Below are 23,685 nucleotides of genomic sequence, written 5' to 3'. Positions count from 1 at the left end.
CTCACCTCTCGTACTGAGTCCCTGAGCCCCCCAGCTCAGGGACTATATCTCGTCCTCTTCTTCAGGAGTCTAGGCTGTTTCCCTGTAGTACCCACACACGGACATCCTTTCCCTTACTCCTCTGACAAATCACAGCACTTATTCCATTCTAGTATGTCAGGACAGAGTGTTGGTGAAGGTGCACTGGACTGCACAGGCTGGCACGGTGCTGGGCTGATGATTTACACAGTTCAGTACTAGTCGGCATGTGGAGGGAGAAGGGGTTACTGATGCACTGTCTTTGCAAGGTACTATGTGAGCAGGAATGAAAGAAACAGCAAAACATCAAGGAAAGGGTGACACCAAGCACTGAGTTGCCGCTGAGAAGCTAAAGGAAAGAAGCGGGGGTGAAGAGAGATGGAAGAGAAGCCTTGATTTACCTTTCAGGAACAGTGTGGATCATCTTAAAGGGGTAGCTCAGCAAAAAAAAAAAAAAATGTTTCTTTCTAATCAACTGGTGCCAAAAATTGCCAGAGATTTGTAGTATACCTTTACCTTGTATTCTTTCCAGTCTGAAGAGCAGGAGATGTTGTCTATGGGGATTTGCTTCTGCTCTGGACAGTTCCTGACATGGACAGAGGTGGCAGCAGAGAGCACAATATCAGACTGGAGAGAATACACCACTTTCTGCAGGACATACAGCAGCTGATAAGTACTGGAAGACTGGGGATTTTTTAATAGAAGTAAATTACAAATCCTCCTTGATGACAGGCAGTGGACAGCAGATGGAAGAGAGTAGGAAGCCAGGGGGCCAAGACCTTACAGTTGTTTTTCTGGGTTAAATAGTAATTTTTTGTTAATGAAGTGATTTACAAATATGTTAACAATCACATAGTCTCATCTAATGGAAAAAAATTGTATGGGGGGAAAAAAAAAGTGATTTTTTTTTTTAAGACATACCCCTATCCACATGACTGGGGATAAGTCAAGTGTATGGTCTTGGGGGTGTCCAGGTACTGGGATTCCCAACAATCTCAAGAACAAGGAGCAGTCTCCCATTGGCACTGACAGCCAGTCACACTTTGCCGCTTCATTCACTGTCTATGGGATCTTTTGGATGGCTGGCTGTGCTTGTACTCCTTCCCAAGCGTAACTGCCATTTCAGGGTCATTTTTCTGAAAACAATAAATATCTATATTACAAGCGATTTTAAGAAACTCTGTAATAGGTTTTATTTACCAAACGAGTTTCCTTCTGTACTAAAAAAAGCTGTTTTCCTAGCTCCCCCCTGACTTCAGAAGAAGCAGGATTTCTGTGTCCATTATGCTCTATGGAGAGGGGAGGGGCTGCGAGGAGTGAGTGAGAACGGAGCAGTCCTGCACAGCACAACAACCTGCAATCTTCTCTCAGTAAGTTCCTAGATAAGCACTGACCTTTCTGACCCCTGAATCCAGCGTTTTAGGTGCCCAGACAGTCTACAAACAGCTGACCTTCATGGCACCTCTTCCTGCTCCCTCATCTCCCTCGGCCCCTCTCCATAGGATATAATGGACACAGTAGAACCCGTCTTCACTGGCTTCTCTGTAATGAAGACGGCTTTGCCTGATAATGCACAGATAAGAAGTCAGGGGGGGGGGAGGCTGTAAAACAGATTTTTGAGTACAAAAAGAGACTAATGATTTCTGCAAAAAAATAAATCATAGCCATGTGACCCCCCCCCCCCCCCCCCCCTTACAGTACAGGAAAAGTCTATGGACACCTTTGAAAATGTTTATTCTTTATTCTCACTTGTATTTATGATGGTGAAACCCCCCGTTTCCTCTAGGAAATACACAAGGGCACTTCTGATGTCCCCCAAAGCACAACAAGTAGGATACACCAGGATATTCAGAACACTACAAAACACATTGATCCCACAGAAAACACAGATCCAGTTATTGTAGGACTCCTTTAAAGGGGTTCTTCACATTTTTTTTTTCTTTCACATCAACTGGTGCCAGAGATTTGTAATTTACTTCTATTAAAAAAATTTTCCAGTCTTCCAGTACTTATCAGCTGCTGTATATCCTGCAGGAAGTGGTGTATTCTCTCCAGTCTGACACATTGCTCTCTTCTGCCACCTCTGTTCATGTAAGAAACTGTCCAGAGCAGGAGAGGTTTTCTATGGGGATTTGCTACTGCTATTTTTATAGAAGCAATTTACAAATCTATCTAACTTTCTGGCACCAGTTGTTTTAAAAGAAGAAAAATTTTAGTGAACAAACGCTTTAAGCCCCCTTGAAAAGCCCTATAATCCTGGTGGGTTTTGTGCCACTAGTCCCGGACTTGGCACCAGCTGAATCAATTCATATAATAATGAGGGCTGGTGAAGCTGAAGGCAACAAAGAGGATGAAGAGTAGTGACATATGACAACATGACCGGGGAGCCGACTCCAGTGACTTCTCAGGAGAACATTTACAGCACAGGCTCAGGCTGAGAGGACATCTCGTATGACTTCACCCAAGAGTCACCCATCTCCTGTCTGCCCATGTGGTCCCTCCTCAGTATGAGTGGTCCCTGTATTCCTTATCCCTCTATAATAGAGGGTGGTCCCTGTATTCCCTATGCCCTATAATACAGGGTGGTCCCTCCTCAGTATGAGTGGTCCCTGTATCTCCTATCACTCTATAATAAAGAGTGGTCCCTGTATCTCCTATCCCCTATAATAGAGGGTGGTCCCTGTATCTCCTATCCCCTATAATAGAGGGTGGTCCCTGTATTCCCTATCCCTCTATAATAGAGGGTGGTCCCTGTATCTCCTATCCCCTATAATAGAGGGTTGTCCCTGTATCTCCTATCCCCTATAATAGAGGGTGGTCCCTGTATCCCCTATAATAGAGTTTGGTCCCTGTATCCCCTATAATAGAGAGTGGTCCCTGTATCTCTTATCCCTCTATAATAGAGGGTGGTCCTTGTATTCCCTATACCTCTATAATAAAGAGTGGTCCCTGTATCTCCTATCCCCTATAATAGAGGGGGGTCCCTGTATCTCCTATCCCCTATAATAGAGGGTGGTCCCTGTATCCCCTATAATAGAGGGTGGTCCCTGTATCCCCTATAATAGAGTGTGGTCCCTGTATTCCCTATCCCTCTATAATAGAGGGTGGTCCCTGTATCTTCTATCCCCTATAACAGAGAGTGGTCCCTGTATCTCCTATAATAGAGGGTGGTCCCTGTATTCCCTATAATAGAGTGTGGTCCCTGTATTCCCTATCCCTCTATAATAGAGGGTGGTCCCTGTATCTTCTATTCCCTATAATAGAGGGTGATCCCTGTATCTTCTATCCCTCTATAATAGAGAGTGGTCCCTGTATCTCCTATCCCCTATAATAGAGGGTGGTCTCTGTATCTTCTATCCCTCTATAATAGAGGGTGGTCCCTGTATCTTCTATCCCTCTATAATAGAGTGTGGTCCCTGTATCTTCTATCCCTCTATAATAGAGAGTGGTCCCTGTATCTCCTATCCCCTATAATAGAGGGTGGTCTCTGTATCTTCTATCCCTCTATAATAGAGTGTGGTCCCTCCTCTGTATGAGTGGTCCCCACCCATACCACATACTGAGGGTAAAGGGGGCCGCAGCACCTGAAGGCGATATCGAGCCATCATACTACAGGTTGCCCAACACTCACCTACACACGTGTGTCCTGTACTTGTTGGGCTTTATGACATTCATTGGTCACTTTGGTATTTAGAATGGGCCCCAGTGCCCTCAGACACCTCCGGCATGTACTATCTCTTTATTAAAGGGGTACTCCGGAGATTTTTTATTATTTTTTTTGTTGGCTTCAAATCATCCAGTGTCAGGAAGTTATATAGATTTGAAATGTACTCCTTTTTTTAAAAACTCAAGTCTTCCAGTACTTATCAGCTGCTGTATGTCCGGCAGGAAGTGATGTATTCTTTCCAGTCTGACACAGCGCTCTCTGCTGCCACCTCTGTCCATGTCAGGAACTGTCCAGAGCAGGAGAGGTTTTCTATGGGGATTTGCTGCTGCTCTGGACAGTTCCTGACATGGACAGAGGTGGCAGCAGAGAGCACTGTGTCAGACTGGAAAGAGTACATCACTTCCTGCAGGAGTACCCCTTTAAAAGGATTTTCGGTGAACTCATTTTTACAGTCTAATATAAAACTCCATGAAGTCCTGTAACTTCCTGTTCCTGCTGTACTCTCTAGCCAGGATTCAGCCAACTCCATGTCCCTCCCACTACATCTTCTTGACTATAATCTTTCCCACATAGTGGGAGGGAAACAGAGTTGGCTGAATTCCTGCTAGAGTGTACAGCAGGAACATGAAGTCAGTTACTCTATGAAATTGACAGGAAGGTGAGACTGCTGATGTTTCGAGAGACTTTGATCCTCTGGGTGATCTTCGTAGATTAGTGACTGATGTCCTCCAGTATCAGATCGTGGTTGTAGATGCTTATACAGAGTCCACACACTTGTGATGTCATTGAATGGTCAGGTCCGAGCACCTATGACATAGAACACTAATGTACAGTCCAAGGCTTCAGAACTAAGGACATAACCGATGACACGTACATTTGTAGCCGCCCGCCAGTCAGTGACACATTGCCGTACTGTGCAGGTGATGCCGGTACATACACAGCGCACAGTACTATCCACTGGTGGAGGTGGTGGATACAGAGAGGCTCATGCTGCTCTTACTGCAGGAAAGGCCCACAGTCTGCAGGAAGAGTTGTCGGAAGGAAGAAGAGACCACGTTGTAGAGGACTGGGTTGACAGCAGAGCTGACGTAGAACAATGTGTTGGTCAGCATGTAGAAGTAGTGGTAGAAGGTATACAGGAAACTGCAGGAGAAAAGCACCAAATCAGTGACGGCAGACACAAGTCAGAGGTAGATTGGAAGGCAACTCCATTGAGTGTCATATTTTACATTATAAGTTAAAGGGGTATTCCTCTCAAAAATAACTTTTGATATGTTCCTGCCCATGGTGAGACTAACAATTCCTTCCATACTTGTTATTATCTATTCAGTCTCCTTCCCCCAGTTCTTAGCTGCTGCTTTCTGCTGAAGACACAAAAATCTATGTGTGTGCTTTTCTCTCTGTCTCCCCCTCCTTCCCCTCCCTTCTGAGACAGCTGGGGTAAACAAGTCTCTGGCAGGCTGTATCTGCAACCTTGTAGCTTCTTTGTAATGCTGGGATGGTTAATCACAGTGAGTTGACCTAAGATTAACCCTCCCTGCATTACAAAGAAGCTACAATGTTGCAGATAAAGCCTTCCAGAGACTTGTTTACATCAGCTGTCTCAGATTTTTGTGTCTTCAGTAGAGCATGCTCAGTAATGTTTCACATTCATCTGAAGGGGACAGACTCTGTCTATTGTCGTCTATATCCATGAGCCTTGCTGTAAAGCATGTAACTAAATGCTGTTCAAAACAGCCCAGGCAATATGCCCACCCCCATAACAATATATACAAAGTAAAATAAAAAAAATTACAGTCAGAAAATAGAAATAGATTAGAAGAAAAGAACAAGTTTTAGTATCTGACTCTAACACTAATCAGTAAGGGTAGCTTCACACGTACTGTATCGCAGCTGATTTTCTGCTGCGGATCCGCAGCAAATTTGGCTAAGTGAATAAACGCAGGATTAAATCCGCACTGTAAAATTTGTTGTGATACGGTATGTGTGAAGCTACCCTAAAAGAAAATTTAGGTGACACATTCCCTTTAAGGCTATGTTCACACAACGAAAGTTTCCTATTAATCGGGGAATTATTAATGATTAATAGGGAACTTATATTGTGCTGTCATCTATGGAATCCTGGCAGATCCTGATCTCTCACAAGCCCCTCCAGCCTACCATCTCCCTGAGATATAGATTATATATATATATATATATATATATATATATATATATTAGAACATATAGGGAAAGTGGGGTGTGTTTACAGCATGAATGATGCTACAGAAAGAGCAGACAGGGAGTGAAGGCTGAGGGTGCTGCAACCTCATTGAGCTGTTCTGCAACAGCTTTGGGTGGGGAACCGGCAGGAGTGCTGTTGGAGGGGAGTAGGCAGGGTGGGAGATCTGTGATAGAGAGTTGTGGTTAAAGGAGAAGTCCGGCCAAAATTAATTTTTGATATGTTGTTACTTATGAAAAGTTATACAAATTTCTAATGTACATTAATTATGGGAAATGCACATATAGGGCTATTTCCCTTAATTTAGTAGATCAGGAAGTGTTAGAATTCTCTCTGATCCAGTGACGTCACGACGAAAGGTGTAATTCCTATGGAGTGCCCAGCAGGGGGCGCTCTCTATATAGAAGTCTATGGGACTTTATTGTTTCTATGGATTTCTATGTAATGTAATGTAATGTAGTGTAGTGTACAGTGCTTTATTGAATGAATACATCTATGGAATACTTTGGGGAGCAAGTGTCCCTGCTCCCCAAAGTATTGCATAAATGTACTCATTCAATACATTAGGATATCACAGTAAGCCCGCCGATCGGCCGCACTCCCGCCGATCCGCCGCATTCCCGCCAATCCGCCGCATATACACTGAACTACTGCTCCCATCATCTGCTTATAGTATGAGCAGGTGATGGGAGCCATAGCTGGGTTATGGCTGACTTGCCTGCGATGCCACTGCTTATGCCGCCGGGCGCAGGGGGGGGGGGGGTGCTCAGTACACAGGAGCGCTCCCCCCTCCTCCTCCTCCTTCCGGGATACCTTCTCCCTATACCACTGCTGACTCCTCGCCTGGCCGCCGCTCTCCGCTCTCATATACCGGCTCCCAATGCATCAGCGCGGACACCAGGAAGCATCGGAAGCCGGTATATGAGAGCAGAGAGCGGCGGCCAGGCGGGGAGTCAGCAGTGCTATAGGGGGAAGGTATCGCGGAAGGAGGAGGAGGAGGGGGGAGCGCTCCTGTGTACTGAGCGGCTCCCCCTGCGCCCGGCGGCATAAGCAGTGGCATTAGCGGCGGCAGGCAAGTCATAGGTATAACCCAGCTACAGCTCCCATCACCTGATGATGATGGGAGCTGTAGTTCAGTGTATATGCGGCGGATCGGCGGGAATGCGGCGGATCGGTGGGAATGCGGTGGATCGGCGGGCTTACTGTGATATCCTAATGTATTGAATGAATACATTTATGCAATACTTTGGGGAGCAAGGACACTTGCTCCCCAAAGTATTCCATAGATGTATTCATTCAATAAAGCACTGCACACTACATTACATTACATTACATAGAAATCCATAGAAACAATAAAGTCCCATAGACTTCTATATAGGGAGCGCCCCCTGCTGGGCACTCCATAGGAATTACACCTTTCGTCGTGACGTCACTGGATCTGAGAGAATTCTAACACTTCCTGATCTACTAAATTAAGGGAAATAGCCCTATATGTGCATTTCCCATAATTAATGTACATTAGAAATTTGTATAACTTTTCATAAGTAACAACATATCAAAAATTAATTTTGGCCGGACTTCTCCTTTAAGTAATGTTTTCTGGGTATTATAGTACTGAGCAACTGCACAACCAGATAAAGACCCAAAAACAAATGGATTTTTGGTGGCTTCAGATCGGGCAGACAGGTAAGCAGTAGAGATGAGCTCCAGTAAGCAATGCTATATGCTTCTGCAACGTGTTTGATGTCAGAGTACTCCTTTAATTTTCCCTGTATGAAGAGAGGTGGATCTGTATGGCAGGATGGGATGAATAAAAGCAGCAGGCACTCACTCAGACCACTTGTTATCTGGGATGTAGCAGAACATGAGTCTCCTGGTGTGGTACGGCAGCCAGCACACAAAGTAGGCAATCACAATGGCTCCTGCGAATGACAGAGAATTATCAATATCCTGAATGAATCTCAGTAAATTACAGGAAGTATAATGTGACGGACACTGCGGGTGCAGCCAAAGCCTCAACGATTCAGGGGGATATTTCACAGTAACACATCAAAAATTAAAGGGGAAGTCAGGCCAGCAGGGGAGTGTTAGAAAACAATAAACAAGCAAACTCACCCGCCCCCGTGCCTGTTGCTGTCATCTTTACCTGGAAATCGGAAAGGTCACATACCTGTTTCTTCCAGCAATTGCCCGCTCAGCCAGTCAGTGACTGCAGGGATGTCCCGCCCCACTCACTGATTGGCTGAGCGGGCAATTGCTCAGCTGAGTACATGACTTTCCAGGTAGAAGAGCTGCAGGATATGATGGCTGTAAGCAGGATCCTGGGGCGGCACTATGGAGCACGAGGAGGGGTGAGTTTACTTTTGTATTATTTTCCCGCTCTCCCTGCCTGTCTGACTTTTTTTTGTATGGTGGGACTTCTCCTTTAAAGGGATTTTTCACCAAAAAAATGTTTTCCTTCAAGTGCCAGAGATTTGTAATTTACTTTTTTTTTTTTAAATAAATCTCCAGTTTTCCAGCACTTTTCAGCTGCTGAATGTCCTGCAGGAAGTGTGTAGTGTTACGCTACATGTTTTCTTTTCTCTTCTTACACCTTGATAGAAGTCTCTCACTCTAATGTCACAGGTTAGGACAGGAGGCCGCTGTTCCTTTCTCCAACCACTAGATGCCACTCTCACAGCGCAGCTGCAGATAACACTAGGTCTAGGTACACACACTCTCTGGCCTCTTTAGTCTGCACTTCCTGTAGGGATCAGTCTGGTTCCAGAGAAAAAAGAGAGCAGACCTGTTTTTTTTCACAGCTCGTTTCCCAACCTTCATGGGTAGACCCCTAGGGAAACCAGAGACAAGAGAGTCTTCACCCTTCCCTGCACCATGGACATACAGCTAAAACAGGACAGTCGACCACCTTGGAGAAAAGAGACGGATACTTCAAGACTGTACCTGCAATAGAGCACAGTGCCAGAAAGCCGCTCTCTACTGACAGACACTCAGCTTAGTAGGAAGGACACTACAAGCCAGCTCCACCCAGATCAGAGACCTGGGACTCGTACTACCCCAGAGGACGGGTCACCCGACACTGTGGGGCAGAAGGTGGTTAGGTGAGATAACTGAAACTCCATACATGAGTATGAGGATATCTTCAACACTAAAGAGACACTTCACCACATCCCGTCAGAGTACATAGTACATTAGGCAGGGGCCCTCCTATCCGGTCCCTGACACCTGTTACAGTTTCTTCTATCATCTCACCTATCTACCTGTTGCAGTATCATTGCTGATTATTTTTACACTAAGTACCTGAGCACTGTTTCTCACTGTTTTGCACTACAGAACCTTTTTTAAGTACAGTGGGACTCTGTCATCTCTGCCCCTACACCTTAGTCCTAACCAAGGTCACGGTGTGTCTGGGGGTGGGTGTTACCGCTCCTGGCCACTGTGACAAGTAGCCTCCACAACACCAGAACCCACCAGCAGGCCCAAAGAACGTTCTTCCAGATCTGTCGGCTTTTTAGATGTATTTTAGGGAGGTACAATCCATCCATCTTCTCCTTGAGGCTATGAGTCTCGCACCCTGTCTCTCTATGGTAGATCTGGATCTGGATATAACTACATCCTGGAGGGTGGTGGTCACCTGGACGGCCGTGCAGGGGTTCTTCTTCACCATGGACGTTCTTCTGCCACCATCCACCACTGTCGCCCTCTGTTGGTCTCCAGATCTATCAGCATTGATGGGGTCACCGGCGATTTCATTCTCAGGATCTAGCGAACTGTACATTTTGCCGCTCCTAATATTGTAGTTTTTTTTTTTTGCAGTTTTTGCAGCTGTGATGCCTCGTGTCCTCTGACCGCATGTTCTTCACCAAACTTCAAATCAAATCGATTTATCTACTTAATTGAGAATGACCTAACGAAACAGCCAGGGAGACAATTGTCCAATTACTTTTGGTCCCTTTAAAAGTTATACTGATTTTACTTGTATTTAAAAATCTCCAGTCTTCCAGTACTTATCAGCTGCTGTATGCCCTGCAGAAAGTTGCGTATTCTCTCCAGTCTGACACAGTGCTCTCTGCTGCCACCTCTGTCCATGTCAGGAACTGTCTAGAGCAGGAGAGGTTTTCTATGGGGATTTGCTGCTGCTCTTGATTTAAAAAAGCTATTCACAAGGCATTACATGTAATATCAGCCGAAATAACACTCTGGTATGTACTAAGCTCCTATTAAACAGCGAGATGATGTTACCAGGGTCATCTGCCGGCTCCGGAGGCTGAATACAGCGACATCAGTGGAGGTCACATCCTAACGCTGTTATGTGGGGATATTGATAGAACAGTCAGTGGCTGCAGGAACATTGTCGGTATCTGGTGAATTCGATTTTTTTTTTTTACTTCTAAACAAAACCTCATGAATCATCCGAGAACTCGCGGCGACTCTTCTGTATCCGTGTAATGACCTCGAGCTAAAGTGTTTCCATTGTACGGTGACAGCTCTGGAGTTATATGTTATACTGGGTTATATGTTATACTGGGTTATATGTTATACTGGGTTATATGTTATGTTATACTGGGTTATATGCTATACTGGGTTATATATTATGTTATACTGGGTTATATGTTATACTGGGTTATATGTTATGTTATACTGGGTTATATGCTATACTGGGTTATATATTATGTTATACTGGGTTATATGTTATACTGGGTTATATGTTATGTTATACTGGGTTATATGCTATACTGGGTTATATATTATGTTATACTGGGTTATATGTTATACTGGGTTATATATTATACTGGGTTATATATTATACTGGGTTATATATTATACTGGGTTATATGTTATACTGGGTTATATGTTATACTGGGTTATATATTATACTGGGTTATATGTTATACTGGGTTATATGTTATACTGGGTTATATATTATACTGGGTTATATGTTATACTGGGTTATATATTATACTGGGTTATATATTATACTGGGTTATATATTATACTGGGTTATATGTTATGTTATACTGGGTTATATATTATACTGGGTTATATATTATACTGGGTTATATGTTATACTGGGTTATATGTTATACTGGGTTATATATTATACTGGGTTATATATTATACTGGGTTATATGTTATGTTATACTGGGTTATATGCTATACTGGGTTATATATTATGTTATACTGGGTTATATGTTATACTGGGTTATATGTTATACTGGGTTATATGTTATGTTATACTGGGTTATATATTATACTGGGTTATATGTTATACTGGGTTATATGTTATACTGGGTTATATGTTATGTTATACTGGGTTATATGTTATACTGGGTTATATGTTATACTGGGTTATATATTATACTGGGTTATATGTTATGTTATACTGGGTTATATATTATACTGGGTTATATGTTATACTGGGTTATATATTATACTGGGTTATATGTTATGTTATACTGGGTTATATATTATACTGGGTTATATGTTATGTTATACTGGGTTATATATTATACTGGGTTATATATTATACTGGGTTATATGTTATGTTACAGAGGAATTTATGCGGATAGAGCAAAGTTGCTAGAAGCCTACGTACTCTATCTCACAGCGCGGGTGTAATCAGAAAACTCTGACCACTGTACTCATCCCAGGTAGAAGTCTATTGTATAGCTCTGTATCAAGTATATATAATGCTCAAACAACAAAGCCAACAGCATAAGAAGCAAATATCCCGGCTAGCACCACTATAGAGAGTATGTATAATACCTCCTTATATATCAGCACCACTATAGAGAGTATGGATAATACCTCCTTATATATCAGCACCACTATAGCGCCTAAACAATATCTTTTATAACAGCACCATACACTACTAAAACAAGACTTCATATAATAGCAGTATAGGCTCACTGACAACCCGAGCGTGCGGCACGTGATCACCGGTGGCTGCAGGGAGCATGCTCGAGGTTCACTTATCTCTAATTATATTATTAGAGCCAAAGGATTAAGCTGGGTTCACGCTGCATTTTTGCAATCTGTTTTTTTCATCCATTTTTTTTTTTTGCAAAAAAACATAAAAAAAACAGATGTATTTGTTTGCATCTGTTTACATCATTTTCCCATTGACTTCCATTATAAAAAAAAAAAAGGATCCAAAACGCCTCCTTTTTTCTACCGCATTTTTGTGTACATTATGAAAAACAGATGCGCTTGATCCATTCTTTTTATAAGGGTTTTTTTTTTAAATAATGGAAGTCAATGAAAAAAACGAATCAAAATGGAAGCACCAAATACATCTGTTTTTCATCCTTTTTTTTTTGCATAAAACAGATTGCAAAAATGCCGTGTTAACCTCACAAATCTAAAATGAAGCCTTATCCCAGGTAGATATGTATCGAAGATAATTATTGTCCCCACTTATTTTAAAGGGTAAACACAAAAATTGTATAGGAGTAGAATAAGTGGTAGACTACTACTTATTCTACTCCTATACAAATTTTAGTGTTAACCTCACCCAAGTTTTTTTGGGGAAAACTGAAAGAAGGTTCTAGTACCTTATCAGGCCACCTCAAAGCTGGTGTCCTAGCTGGCCCCTTAAATTTCGGATTGGTGATAAACCTGGGCACTGCCTGGAGTACCCCTTTGAAGGGGTTGTGCTCAAAAAAAGGTTTTTCTTTTAAATCAACTGGAGCCAGAAAGTGCTGTAAAAAAAAAAAAATCTCCAGTCTTCCAGTACTTATCAGCTGCTGTATGTCCTGCAGGAAGTGGTGTATTCTCTCCAGTCTGACACAGTGCTCTCTGCTGCCACCTATGTCCAGAAGCAGCAAATCCCCATAGAAAACCTCTCCTGCTCTGGACAGTTCCTGACACGGACAGAGATGGCAGCAGAGAGCACTGTGTCAGACTGGAGAGAATACACCACTTCCTGCAGGACATACAGCAGCTGATAAGTACTGGAAGACTTGAGATTTTTTAATAGAAGCAAATCACAAATCTATATAACTTTCTGACACCAGTTGATTTAAAAGATTTTTTTGCTGGAGTACCCCTTTAACTTTTAGCAAAGAACCTCTAAATAAATCTGTTATCCATGGAGTATGTTATGATGCGTGTAATCACAGCTCTTATTCATCCGGCCTTATATCGAGTGGTGGTGTCGTCCCCCTCAGCTGTGCACGCTGCTCACAATATAGTCATTATAGGGATAATATACATGGTGTCACATCCAATTACTCTCTCAGCATTCTTCTACAATCAGCGTGATCTCATCTGCACATAGATTGTCTGCAGTCACATTAAAGGGACAATCCGGGGACGTCACATGGGGATCGGCGATCAATATATTCACTCTGGTAATGTCATATTGGCCACATCTAAGATATTGTGAATGTAGGAGGCGGGTATCACGCGGGATTACCGGACCTGTCCTATATCTTCATGATATTACATCTAGGAGCATAGCTACAGGCTACACATGGGGAGATTTATCAGACATGGTGTAAAGTGAGACGGGCTCAGTTGCCCCTAGCAACCAATCAGATTCCACCTTTCATTTTCCAAAGAGTCTGTGAGGAATGAAAGGTGGAATCTGATTGGTTGCTAGGGGCGACTGAGCCAGTCTCACTTTACACCATGTTTGATAAATCTCCCCCTTTGTTTGTTATTGATGCCTTTTCTGCATTTATGTAGCTTATTGATGAACTTTTATTAAAGGAGAACTCCGGGCAGGACACTTTTTTCTAATATTCCTGGGAAGGGCCGCTCTGGTCCCTGGCTGCTTCCTGGTGATGAGAAGGGACCTGGGACGTGACATGGCAGACCCCCTCAGCCAGTCAGCAGCTCTAGCAGGGTCCCATATCTGCCGCTGAATGGCTGAGGGGGTCTGCCATGTCACGTCCCTGGTCCCTTCCCTTCACCGGGAAGCGACCAGCGACCAGGACCAACGGCAGCGCTATCCTATTAAATATCCTATTAAACGATCAACAATTTCTCGTTGGCCGTTTACCCGTTGCCTGTTATTACACTAAACGATTATCATTCAAATCCGAACGATCTAACGATTTTTTGAACGATAATCGTCCTGTGGAATAGGGCCCTTACCAGGAATATTAGAAAAACAGTGTTCTGTCCGGAGTTCTACTCTAAATCTTTTTTGGGAGGATGATGGAAAAACGTAATTAATTTTCCTTTTATTTATTTGAAGAAGAGGGGGGGGGGGGGGACATAACAAACTATCCAGACTCACCTCTCCCCAGTGCTCTCCAGTGCTCTGGAATCTCCAGCGGAGCCGATGTCATGGCCTGGTTGATGGACTGGGTGGGATGCTGCTCCAGTCACTGATTGGCTGAGCATGCTGTCCATCAGCTAGGACCGGCATTTTCCCCGTCATCACAACTCGGGGAAAAATGCCTTCTGTCGTGTTCCGGGTGTTGTCAGGCGGCACATCGCAGGCAGCGGGAGAGGTAAGCAATGCTTCCTTGTTATGTTCTCAGATTCTGTAAATGGCCGGACTATTATATATACATTATTACATATTTATTATTTACTTTGGGTGAAATGTAGCGTTACATGGACCTTCTTCGAAAGGCGAGTGACAAGATCGGGGGCAAGAACCTACTCTTTGCACTTTGAACTATCAATGGGGCACCTGAGGACAGGAGGTCATTCCATCAATGACTACTATGATGTGATCTACTTTCCCCCACCTTTCCAATACACTGTAGATCAGCTTCTCTCTCCACCTTCACTGAGATCAGCAGATGATGCTATTGTTGGTGCTGGTGTTGGGTGGCAGAGATAATACTGCTACAGAGATGAAGTGTTTCCACAGTTCCAAGGCTACTAACACCACCTCCAACCATCTACTATTGTCCCAACTGCATTCTCAACTGGCTAAGTTGGTGGCACTATCGCTTCCCTTTGGTATGGTGTAGACAGCCTTGTTGGGTTAGTGTTGAAACTAATCGGTAGCTACTTGGGTAGCATCTATGGTGACTCAATGAGGTGGTCTAGCTACGCTCTACATTCCTTTTGGAGCACAATGACTATATTGTCTTATACCATGTAGATCGGTCAAAGAGCCTCTGTGTTTGTCCGTGACCTCAGTTAACACAGATATGTTCTCTACTATGTAGATACCTGTGGCCGCCTGCGCTTGCCTATAGGACGAATCTCGTTGCCACACTCAAGTGGTCCAAGTGAATGTTAAAGAGAAGCATCTAAGGAAGTTTGGCCATTGATTTTTGGAATTACTTTTATGTGGTCTTGGATGCAAATATTGTTTATGCTCCACCGAGCTTGGAGTCTTTGGACCTGACCTTCCACTCGTGACCACTGTTCCACCAGCTCCACCAGCTCTTCTGTGCCTAACACTTTGTGCTCCTTTATTGTTTTCCTCGTTGATGTTGCCGGTCCTGGCATCCTGTTGCCCTCATAGTCCTGTTACAGGAGCCAAACGACTCTCATCCCATCAAAGAGTCCACCAGTAGACTTGTTTCTTGAGCAATACCCACTTCCTGTAGGCTTCATAAGGACCCCACTTTTTGGTTCCTATTTTGAGAAATGTATATTGAATGTTTTACAATGGATCAAGGTTGACCTGGTAATTTCCTGACCATGTTCCTCAATCTTCTGTCTGTCCTGATCTTCTGCTTGAAGAACAAAACGAGAGAACTCTGCCAGACCAAATCTTCTCGGATACCCTGCTGCCCTGACCTTTCCGTCTCACCACTATTTCATTCTTCTGCCTCAGGACCATGACTTGGTGTCTTGTATGTTTATATGTCAGCTGTTGCTTCAAGGGTAGCAACCTAGGACCCCCTGTGTTCATGTCCATGGCTCTTTGCGAGGGGTTAACTCCCTGGTTCAGGCTTAACCCTCTGGTATAAGTATCTGCTTTATACTTGAGGCAACCCAGTGGTTCCTCTTCTCTGGTAAGCTCTTCCAGTAGGTGATGGTACTGGTTTACCACTGGGGCCCATGGTAGGCTATCTATACACTATGGCTATAAGTGATACCTACCCATCAAATAAAAAACAAAGAACATATATGTTCCATCATTCCTAGAGATTTTCTCCTTGGACAGAGGAGTTCCTGCAAGTAAAGTTAATGAAGCGTATAGATTCTGACGCCCTTCACGATGATAATTTAAACACTGATAATATCTACAAATTATGCATCAATATAACAAGTAAGATGAGCGACTCTCTTAACTGAGCATGTAAATGCTGTGCTGCAGAGCCTGCATGCGGTTGGGTTCACTGGAGACGGTCAGGTTCTTCTTCCCGCTTGTTCCGCCAACGCTTATCTTTGATAGACCAGTGGAGGAAGAGACGGACCTTCGGGACCCCAGGACTTCTCTGGAAGCTTTATTGCTCTTGCAAGAAGAGTGTACAGCCAAGAAGGAACGGGAACGTAAGGACTCGAGCTGATTCACGGTAATGCAGTTCAGTCCACCGATCAAGGTCACTGGAAGGACGAAGGACACAAATGCGTTGACCTGCAAGGATGTGAAAATCAGGTGTGAAAGGTGGGAAGTGAATAGCTGGTACAGTTTTATACAGGTGCACAGTTTGTCATGTGACAATGATCTGAGATCTGCGATCACCGAATGATCAGGGCAGATTCTTATCCCTATCAGGGTCCTGTTTAGTCACTAGAAATGGAGAGCTTGGAAGTTTTTGTAGTGAAATTCGTCAACTCACCATGAAAATGACTTATTGTATAAATGTTTTTATGTTACACATTTTTTTAAGAATTTTTGTCCCCTCAGCACAGCGCCACCAGCTCGTTTTCCGCCTCCGGTCTCCAGTTCCTCCCTCCTTTCTGTGTTGTCATCCCAGCAGGAACTACCCGGCAGCCAGACAGTGACTGCAGAAGAGCCCCGCCTCAGTCACTGATTGGCTGTGCGGGCATCCCGAGGAAGGTTGTGATGTCGCTGGTGGAGGACTGTGAGTGGTGATGCTGTGGGGGCATGGAGACGGCTAAGTATCACTTCTTTATTATGCTACCATATCCCCCACCCTGGATTTTTACTTTTTGTTTTCTGTTAAAGGGGGTACCCCGATGAAATTTTTTCTCAATGAAATCAACTGGTTTCAGAAAAATATATAGACTTGTAATTTACTTCTACTGAAAAATATCCAGTCTTCCCGTACTTATGAGCTGCTGTATGTCCAGCAGAAAGTGATATTCTTTTGAGTCTGGAGAGCAGAAGAGGTTTCTTTTGCCCTGGACAGTTCCTGACATGGACAGAGGTGGCAGCAGAGAGCAGATTGTGTCAGACTGGAGAGAATACATCACTTCATGCAGGACATACAGCAGCTGATAAGTACTGGAAGATTGGAGATTTTTAAATAGAAGTAAATTACAAATCTATATAACTTTCTGACACCAGTTGATTTGAGAGAAAAAGATCCCATTAAGCTCCAGTATTTTCAAATACCCTTAGTTCCCTGACATTATGGCCACACACTGGCAATATAGTCCAATGAGAGATATACCAGAGAAGCACCTTGTTACCCATCCCGCTGCCTCCACATATTCTGCGTACTCGGTCTCTATCATGGTTCTCTTCTTTAAGAATTTTGGATTCATTGGGCAGATGGATGTATATAGTTTTGTAGCATAAAAAATCATAAGAATCTTTTAACTTCCTGCTCATTCTGGGCTTAGGAGTCTAGTAGGCGGATTACGAGCATAATTCGTTCCAGGACGGCGCTTGTAATCCAAATCTACTCTTAAACCAAAGCAGATTTTCCCATAAGAAATCACAGATCTGCAGACAATTGGTTCCACACCCCAAAAATAATGATTTATTATTCTGAATAATGTAAAATATATTAAAAAAACATTCAGAAACAGCAGAATCTGTGATATTATAAGTTACTGTACAGGAATGGAGAAGATGGGAAACACAAGGGCGGACAGAGACTGCAGAGAGGAATGAGGACAGATGTGGGCACATACATGCAGCGCCCTCTGTCCGGGGAGAGAGGGGTTACAGCTATGGAGAGATTACCTGTACAGTCCTGTCCCCTGATGTAAGCCCCAGCCTGAAGTGGATCTGCTATGATTTGGAAGGTGAGGGAGACTTCCTGGGTCAGAGTACAGGGCTGTAGACCCCACTATGCAGACCACGCCCCTCCCCCACTCCCCCTCCCACCCAGTACAGGGAGCTCTTACACCAAAGCAATGCTCTTACACCAAGTCACAATTTTGAAAAACTGTGAGCTCTTAAACAAAAATGCTCTTAAACCAAGTTACTCTTATACCAAGGTACCACTGTATTCTGTTGCTTGTATGTATAGTTATAGTGTGATAGCTTATGGCCAGGACGTGTTATATGCCGCGGTGACAGCCGTATCCGGAATCAGGGGAAATAAACTACAGGATTCACCGAGATACTGTAATATCTGGAGGGGAGAATGTAATAGAAGCAAATGGGAGAGACAGAACAACATCTACAGAATATCCATCACACATCTGCCTTACCTGTCTATGTATATTCTATCTATCTATCTATCTATCTATCTATCTATCTATCTATCTATCTATCTATCTATCTATCCATCTATCTCCTATCTATCTATCTCCTATCTATCTATCTATCTATCTCCTATCTATCTATCTATCTATCTCCTATCCATCTATCTATCTATCTATCTATCTATCTCCTATCCATCTATCTATCTATCTCCTATCTATCTATCTCCTATCTATCTCCTATCTATCTCCTATCTATCTCCTATCTATCTCCTATCTATCTATCTATCTATCTATCTATCTACCTATCTATATATCTATCTCCTATCTATCTCCTATCTATCTCCTATCTATCTATCTATCTATCTATCTATCTATCTATCTATCTATCTCCTATCTATCTATCTATCTATCTATCTATCTATCTATCTATCTATCTCCTATCTATCTATCTATCTCCTATCTATCTATCTATCTATCTATCAATCTATCTACCTATCTATCTATCTCCTATCTATCTATCTATCTATCTATCTATCTATCTATCTCCTATCTATCTATCTATCTCCTATCTATCTATCTCCTATCTATCTATCTATCTATCTATCTATCTATCTATCTCCTATCTATCTCCTATCTATCTATCTATTATCTATCTATCTATCTATCTCCTATCTATCTATCTATCTATCTATCTATCTATCTATCTATCTATCTATCCATCTATCTCCTATCTATCTATCTATCTATCTATCTCCTATCTATCTATCTATCTATCTATCTATCTATCTATCTATCTATCTATCTCCTATCTATCCATCTATCTCCTATCTATCTATCTATCTATCTATCTATCTATCTATCTATTCCCTATCTATCTATCTATCTATCTATCTCCTATCTATCCATCTATCTCCTATCTATCTATCTATCTCCTATCTATCCATCTATCTCCTATCTATCTCGTATCTATCTATCTATCTATCTCTCTCTCTCTCTATCTCCCCCTATCTCTCTCTCTCTCTCTCTCTCTCTATCATGCAGAGCTATAATCCTATTACATTTTCCTTCTTCTAGTTCTGGATCCACAGCTACATTCTGTCTGGCTAAACTTAAAGGGTCGCTCTGCTCGTACAGAGGGGATGTCTCTGAGACGTGAGGGTCAGACACTCTCGGAGCTGCAGCTTAGTCTCATTCTAGTGAACACACAGCAGGTTGTCAGGGTGTCACAGTCTCCGCTCATATACTCACACAGTATCCCTGTATTGGTGGAGTACCCCTTTATCTCTTCTGGGCTGTATTATGATGGGGCTGATCACTGCTTCGCGGGGGGGGGGGGGGGGGATCAATTAACAGCTTTGCCCCACTAGGCGAACAATTATAGATAATATAGATAATTATAGATTACAGATATAGATCTTAGCTAACAGTGGGTGGGGTTACCAGGAGGGGGCGGGGCATCATTAGTCAGACAGAGATAGTTTTAGTCATGACAGATATATGTGCAAATTTTAGCAGAAACCTTCACATCCTCGTAGCAGATATAGACGTCATAGTCTGACATTAGATACGCCAAAGCGCCCCCCTGTAATACGTTTGGTTTATGGTTGATTCATGAGGTGTCAGCGTTACTAGATCTATCAGTACATCAGCTCCTCAGTAATCCTATAAGGAAACCACCAGTACCGGATTGTGATATCACAGTGATGTATGTATTCACACACAGCTCTGCTATACCAGAAGACACACACAGCTCTGCTATGCCAAAAGACACACACAGCTCTGCTATGCCAAAAGACACACACAGCTCTGCTATGCCAAAAGACACACACAGCTCTGCTATGCCAAAAGACACACACAGCTCTGCTATGCCAAAAGACACACACAGCTCTGCTATGCCAAAAGACACACACAGCTCTGCTATGCCAAAAGACACACACAGCTCTGCTATGCCAAAAGACACACACAGCTCTGCTATGCCAAAAGACACACACAGCTCTGCTATGCCAAAAGACACACACAGCTCTGCTATGCCAAAAGACACACACAGCTCTGCTATGCCAAAAGACACACACAGCTCTGCTATGCCAAAAGACACACACAGCTCTGCTATGCCAAAAGACACACACAGCTCTGCTATGCCAAAAGACACACACAGCTCTGCTATGCCAAAAGACACACACAGCTCTGCTATGCCAAAAGACACACACAGCTCTGCTATGCCAAAAGACACACACAGCTCTGCTATGCCAAAAGACACACACAGCTCTGCTATGCCAAAAGACACACACAGCTCTGCTATGCCAAAAGACACACACAGCTCTGCTATGCCAAAAGACACACACAGCTCTGCTATGCCAAAAGACACACACAGCTCTGCTATGCCAAAAGACACACACAGCTCTGCTATGCCAAAAGACACACACAGCTCTGCTATGCCAAAAGACACACACAGCTCTGCTATGCCAAAAGACACACACAGCTCTGCTATGCCAAAAGACACACACAGCTCTGCTATGCCAAAGGACACACACAGCTCTGCTATGCCAAAAGACACACACAGCTCTGCTATACCAAAAGACACACTCAGCTCTGCTATACCAAAGGACACACTCAGCTCTGCTATACCAAAGGACACACTCAGCTCTGCTATACCAAAGGACACACTCAGCTCTGCTATACCAAAGGACACACTCAGCTCTGCTATACCAAAGGACACACTCAGCTCTGCTATACCAAAGGACACACTCAGCTCTGCTATACCAAAGGACACACTCAGCTCTGCTATACCAAAGGACACACTCAGCTCTGCTATACCAAAGGACACACTCAGCTCTGCTATACCAAAGGACACACTCAGCTCTGCTATACCAAAGGACACACTCAGCTCTGCTATACCAAAGGACACACTCAGCTCTGCTATACCAAAGGACACACTCAGCTCTGCTATACCAAAGGACACACTCAGCTCTGCTATACCAAAGGACACACTCAGCTCTGCTATACCAAAGGACACACACAGCTCTGCTATACCAAAGGACACACACAGCTCTGCTATACCAAAGGACACACACAGCTCTGCTATACCAAAGAACAAACTCAGCTCAGCTATACCAAAGGACACACACAGCTCTGCAATTCCAAAGGACAAACACAGCTCTGCTATTCCAAAGGACACGCACAGCTCTGCTATACCAAAGGACACACACAGCTCTGCTATACCAGAGGACACACACAGCTCTGCTATACCAGAGGACACACTCAGCCCAGCTGCATCTCTCACATCGGAGTCGTTCCCACCTGTCGCTCAGGTCATCCATGGAGATGTTGCATCCTTCTTATAAATATAGAGAGATGCAGCAGAGTGGAGTTTATCAGAGCTGAATTTGCTAACTGGCACAACCAATTTTTCTTATGGGTTTGGTAAACTTAAAGGGGTAATTCATCATTTTTTTCTTTCAAATCAACTGGTGCCATAAAGTGCCAGAGATTTGTAATTTACCATTATTGAAAAATCTCCAGTCTTAAAGTACTTATCAGCTGCTGTATGTCCTGCAGGAAGTGGTGTATTCTCTCCAGTCTGACACAGTGCTCTCTGCTGCCACCTCTGTCCATGTCAGGAACTGTCCAGAACAGTAGCAAATCCCCATAGAAAACCTCTCCTGCTCTGGACAGTTCCTGACATGGACAGAGGTGGCAGCAGAGAGCACTGTGTCAGACTGGAAAGAATACACCACTTCCTGCAGGACATACAGCAGCTGATTAGTACTGGAAGACTGGAAATTTCTTAAGAGATGTAAATTACAAATTCTGGTACCAGTTGATATGAAAGAATCTTTTTTTGTGTGAACTACCCCTTTAAATAATGCAGCTCTGCTACATACAAGCACAATTTCAGCCATGATAATACATATATAAATCTTGTGGTTACCTGTATAAAGATCTTCAGGGTGGCAGTGGACACCAGGCTGGTACACACTAAAGAAGAGGGGTCGCGCTCTCCTTCTGGGGTCACGTTCTGGTACCTCACCCCCATGATAAAAGCCATGGGCAGGGCAAATAATATGGAGGAGATCCAGATGGCGGAGAGGATCTTCTTCGTCCTCCTCCTGGACATGATCATTTTGGCCTTCATGGGGTGGCAGATGGCCAGGTAGCGCTCACAGCTCAGGCTGGCGATGTTTAGGACGGTGGCATAGGAGCAGATATCCCGCAGGAAATAGTAACTTCTGCAGACGGCATCCCCGAACACCCAGGGGTAATGGAACCAGATGAAGTTATAGAGCTCTATGGGAATGCTGATCACCAGGATGAGGATGTCGGAGAGTGCCAGGCTCACCAGGTGGTAGTGCACCGTGCCCTGTAAGCTGTGCAGGCTGCACTTCTTCAGCACCAGGAGGATGGTCAGCACGTTCCCTATGGTCCCCACCAAGAAGATGAGGACATAGAGGACGGTGATGAACACCTTAGACGACAGGTTGGTGTCCACGCCCAATGGGTGAGAGGTGGTGTCTCCGGTGGCATTGGGCACCTCCGAGAACCAAGTGAGATTGTTCAGTGCTGACGTCTCCTCTGCCATCCTTCCACCAGTTCCTCAGACTGTACGAATAACACTGGAAGAAGGTTCCTTCGGCAGGTGCGGAGCACACGTCACTCCGCGTCCTCCCTGAGAGAGTCCCACTTAGTCATCTGCTCCCCTTCACCTGCAAATCCCACACACTCATGAATGAGCTCTCACCTAGTAGTTCTGCCAGTCTGCTGTATAATAATAAAATCCCTGTCCGGTCCCACGTGGCATCTCCTCTGCCCTGACTAAATGTTGAAGGATGAGAACCGTGGTGTCGGAGCGGCAGCAGAAAGCCGGCAGAGGAGGTATCTGGGGGTCTGCAGGCAGGGAGGGCTCAGACTGCCTATAGCATCAGCTCCTGTCGTCTCCTCTAAACTCTCGTACTGTAAACTGGATAATTTGCCGATTGACATAAATGAGACGGATAACAGGTGGGCGACCCCCCTCCCCCTCCGGACGGGGTTATAACGAGTGCACAATGCCAGGAGATGACATCCTCTATGGAAATCCTTCAATCAGGCATCTCGATGGTGATACACTGGGCTGACGGGGGTTAATCTTGCCCCCCCAGCTCGTGAAAAAAAGAAGGAATGAAAGACTGGAGGTTCTTGACTGAGCTGTGAAAGGTTTGTGACTTCAAAGCAAACAAAAGAACAATGAAAGCGTCGGCTCATAGACAACAAAGCAAAAAGCGGGATGAGGACCAACCAATCGTAATGTTCGCTGGAT

The 23,685-nt window shown here is 43.9% G+C and overlaps 1 protein-coding gene across 1 annotated transcript; it reads right to left on the bottom strand.

Moving 5' to 3' along the window:
* Positions 1 to 4,342: 4,342 nt before the first annotated feature.
* NTSR2 (neurotensin receptor 2) lies at positions 4,343 to 23,625 on the bottom strand. Its single transcript, XM_069974111.1, has 4 exons — positions 22,321 to 23,625; positions 16,119 to 16,404; positions 7,738 to 7,828; positions 4,343 to 4,828 (listed from the first exon to the last, which is right to left on the bottom strand). Exons 1-4 carry the CDS (start codon positions 22,966 to 22,968, stop codon positions 4,636 to 4,638), a joined length of 1,218 nt encoding a protein of 405 aa, XP_069830212.1. The 5' UTR covers positions 22,969 to 23,625; the 3' UTR covers positions 4,343 to 4,635.
* Between the last annotated feature and the right edge of the window lie 60 nt (positions 23,626 to 23,685).

This window comes from Dendropsophus ebraccatus, chromosome 6 (assembly GCF_027789765.1).
Source record: "Dendropsophus ebraccatus isolate aDenEbr1 chromosome 6, aDenEbr1.pat, whole genome shotgun sequence".
Taxonomy (NCBI): domain Eukaryota; kingdom Metazoa; phylum Chordata; class Amphibia; order Anura; family Hylidae; genus Dendropsophus; species Dendropsophus ebraccatus.
Note: the sequence above shows the minus strand (reverse complement) of the source record. Positions and strands in the feature narration are given on the sequence as shown.

Excerpts from the sequence above, each read along its gene's own strand:
- NTSR2 (XM_069974111.1), bottom strand. The coding sequence starts at position 22,968 with ATGGCAGAGGAGACGTCAGCACTGAACAATCTCACTTGGTTCTCGGAG. Across the intron at positions 16,405-22,320 it reads CCCTGAAGATCTTTATACAG|GTCAACGCATTTGTGTCCTT; the intron begins GTAACCACAAGA and ends ACATCCTTGCAG. Across the intron at positions 4,829-7,737 it reads CCAGATAACAAGTGGTCTGA|TTTCCTGTATACCTTCTACC; the intron begins GTGAGTGCCTGC and ends TTTCTCCTGCAG.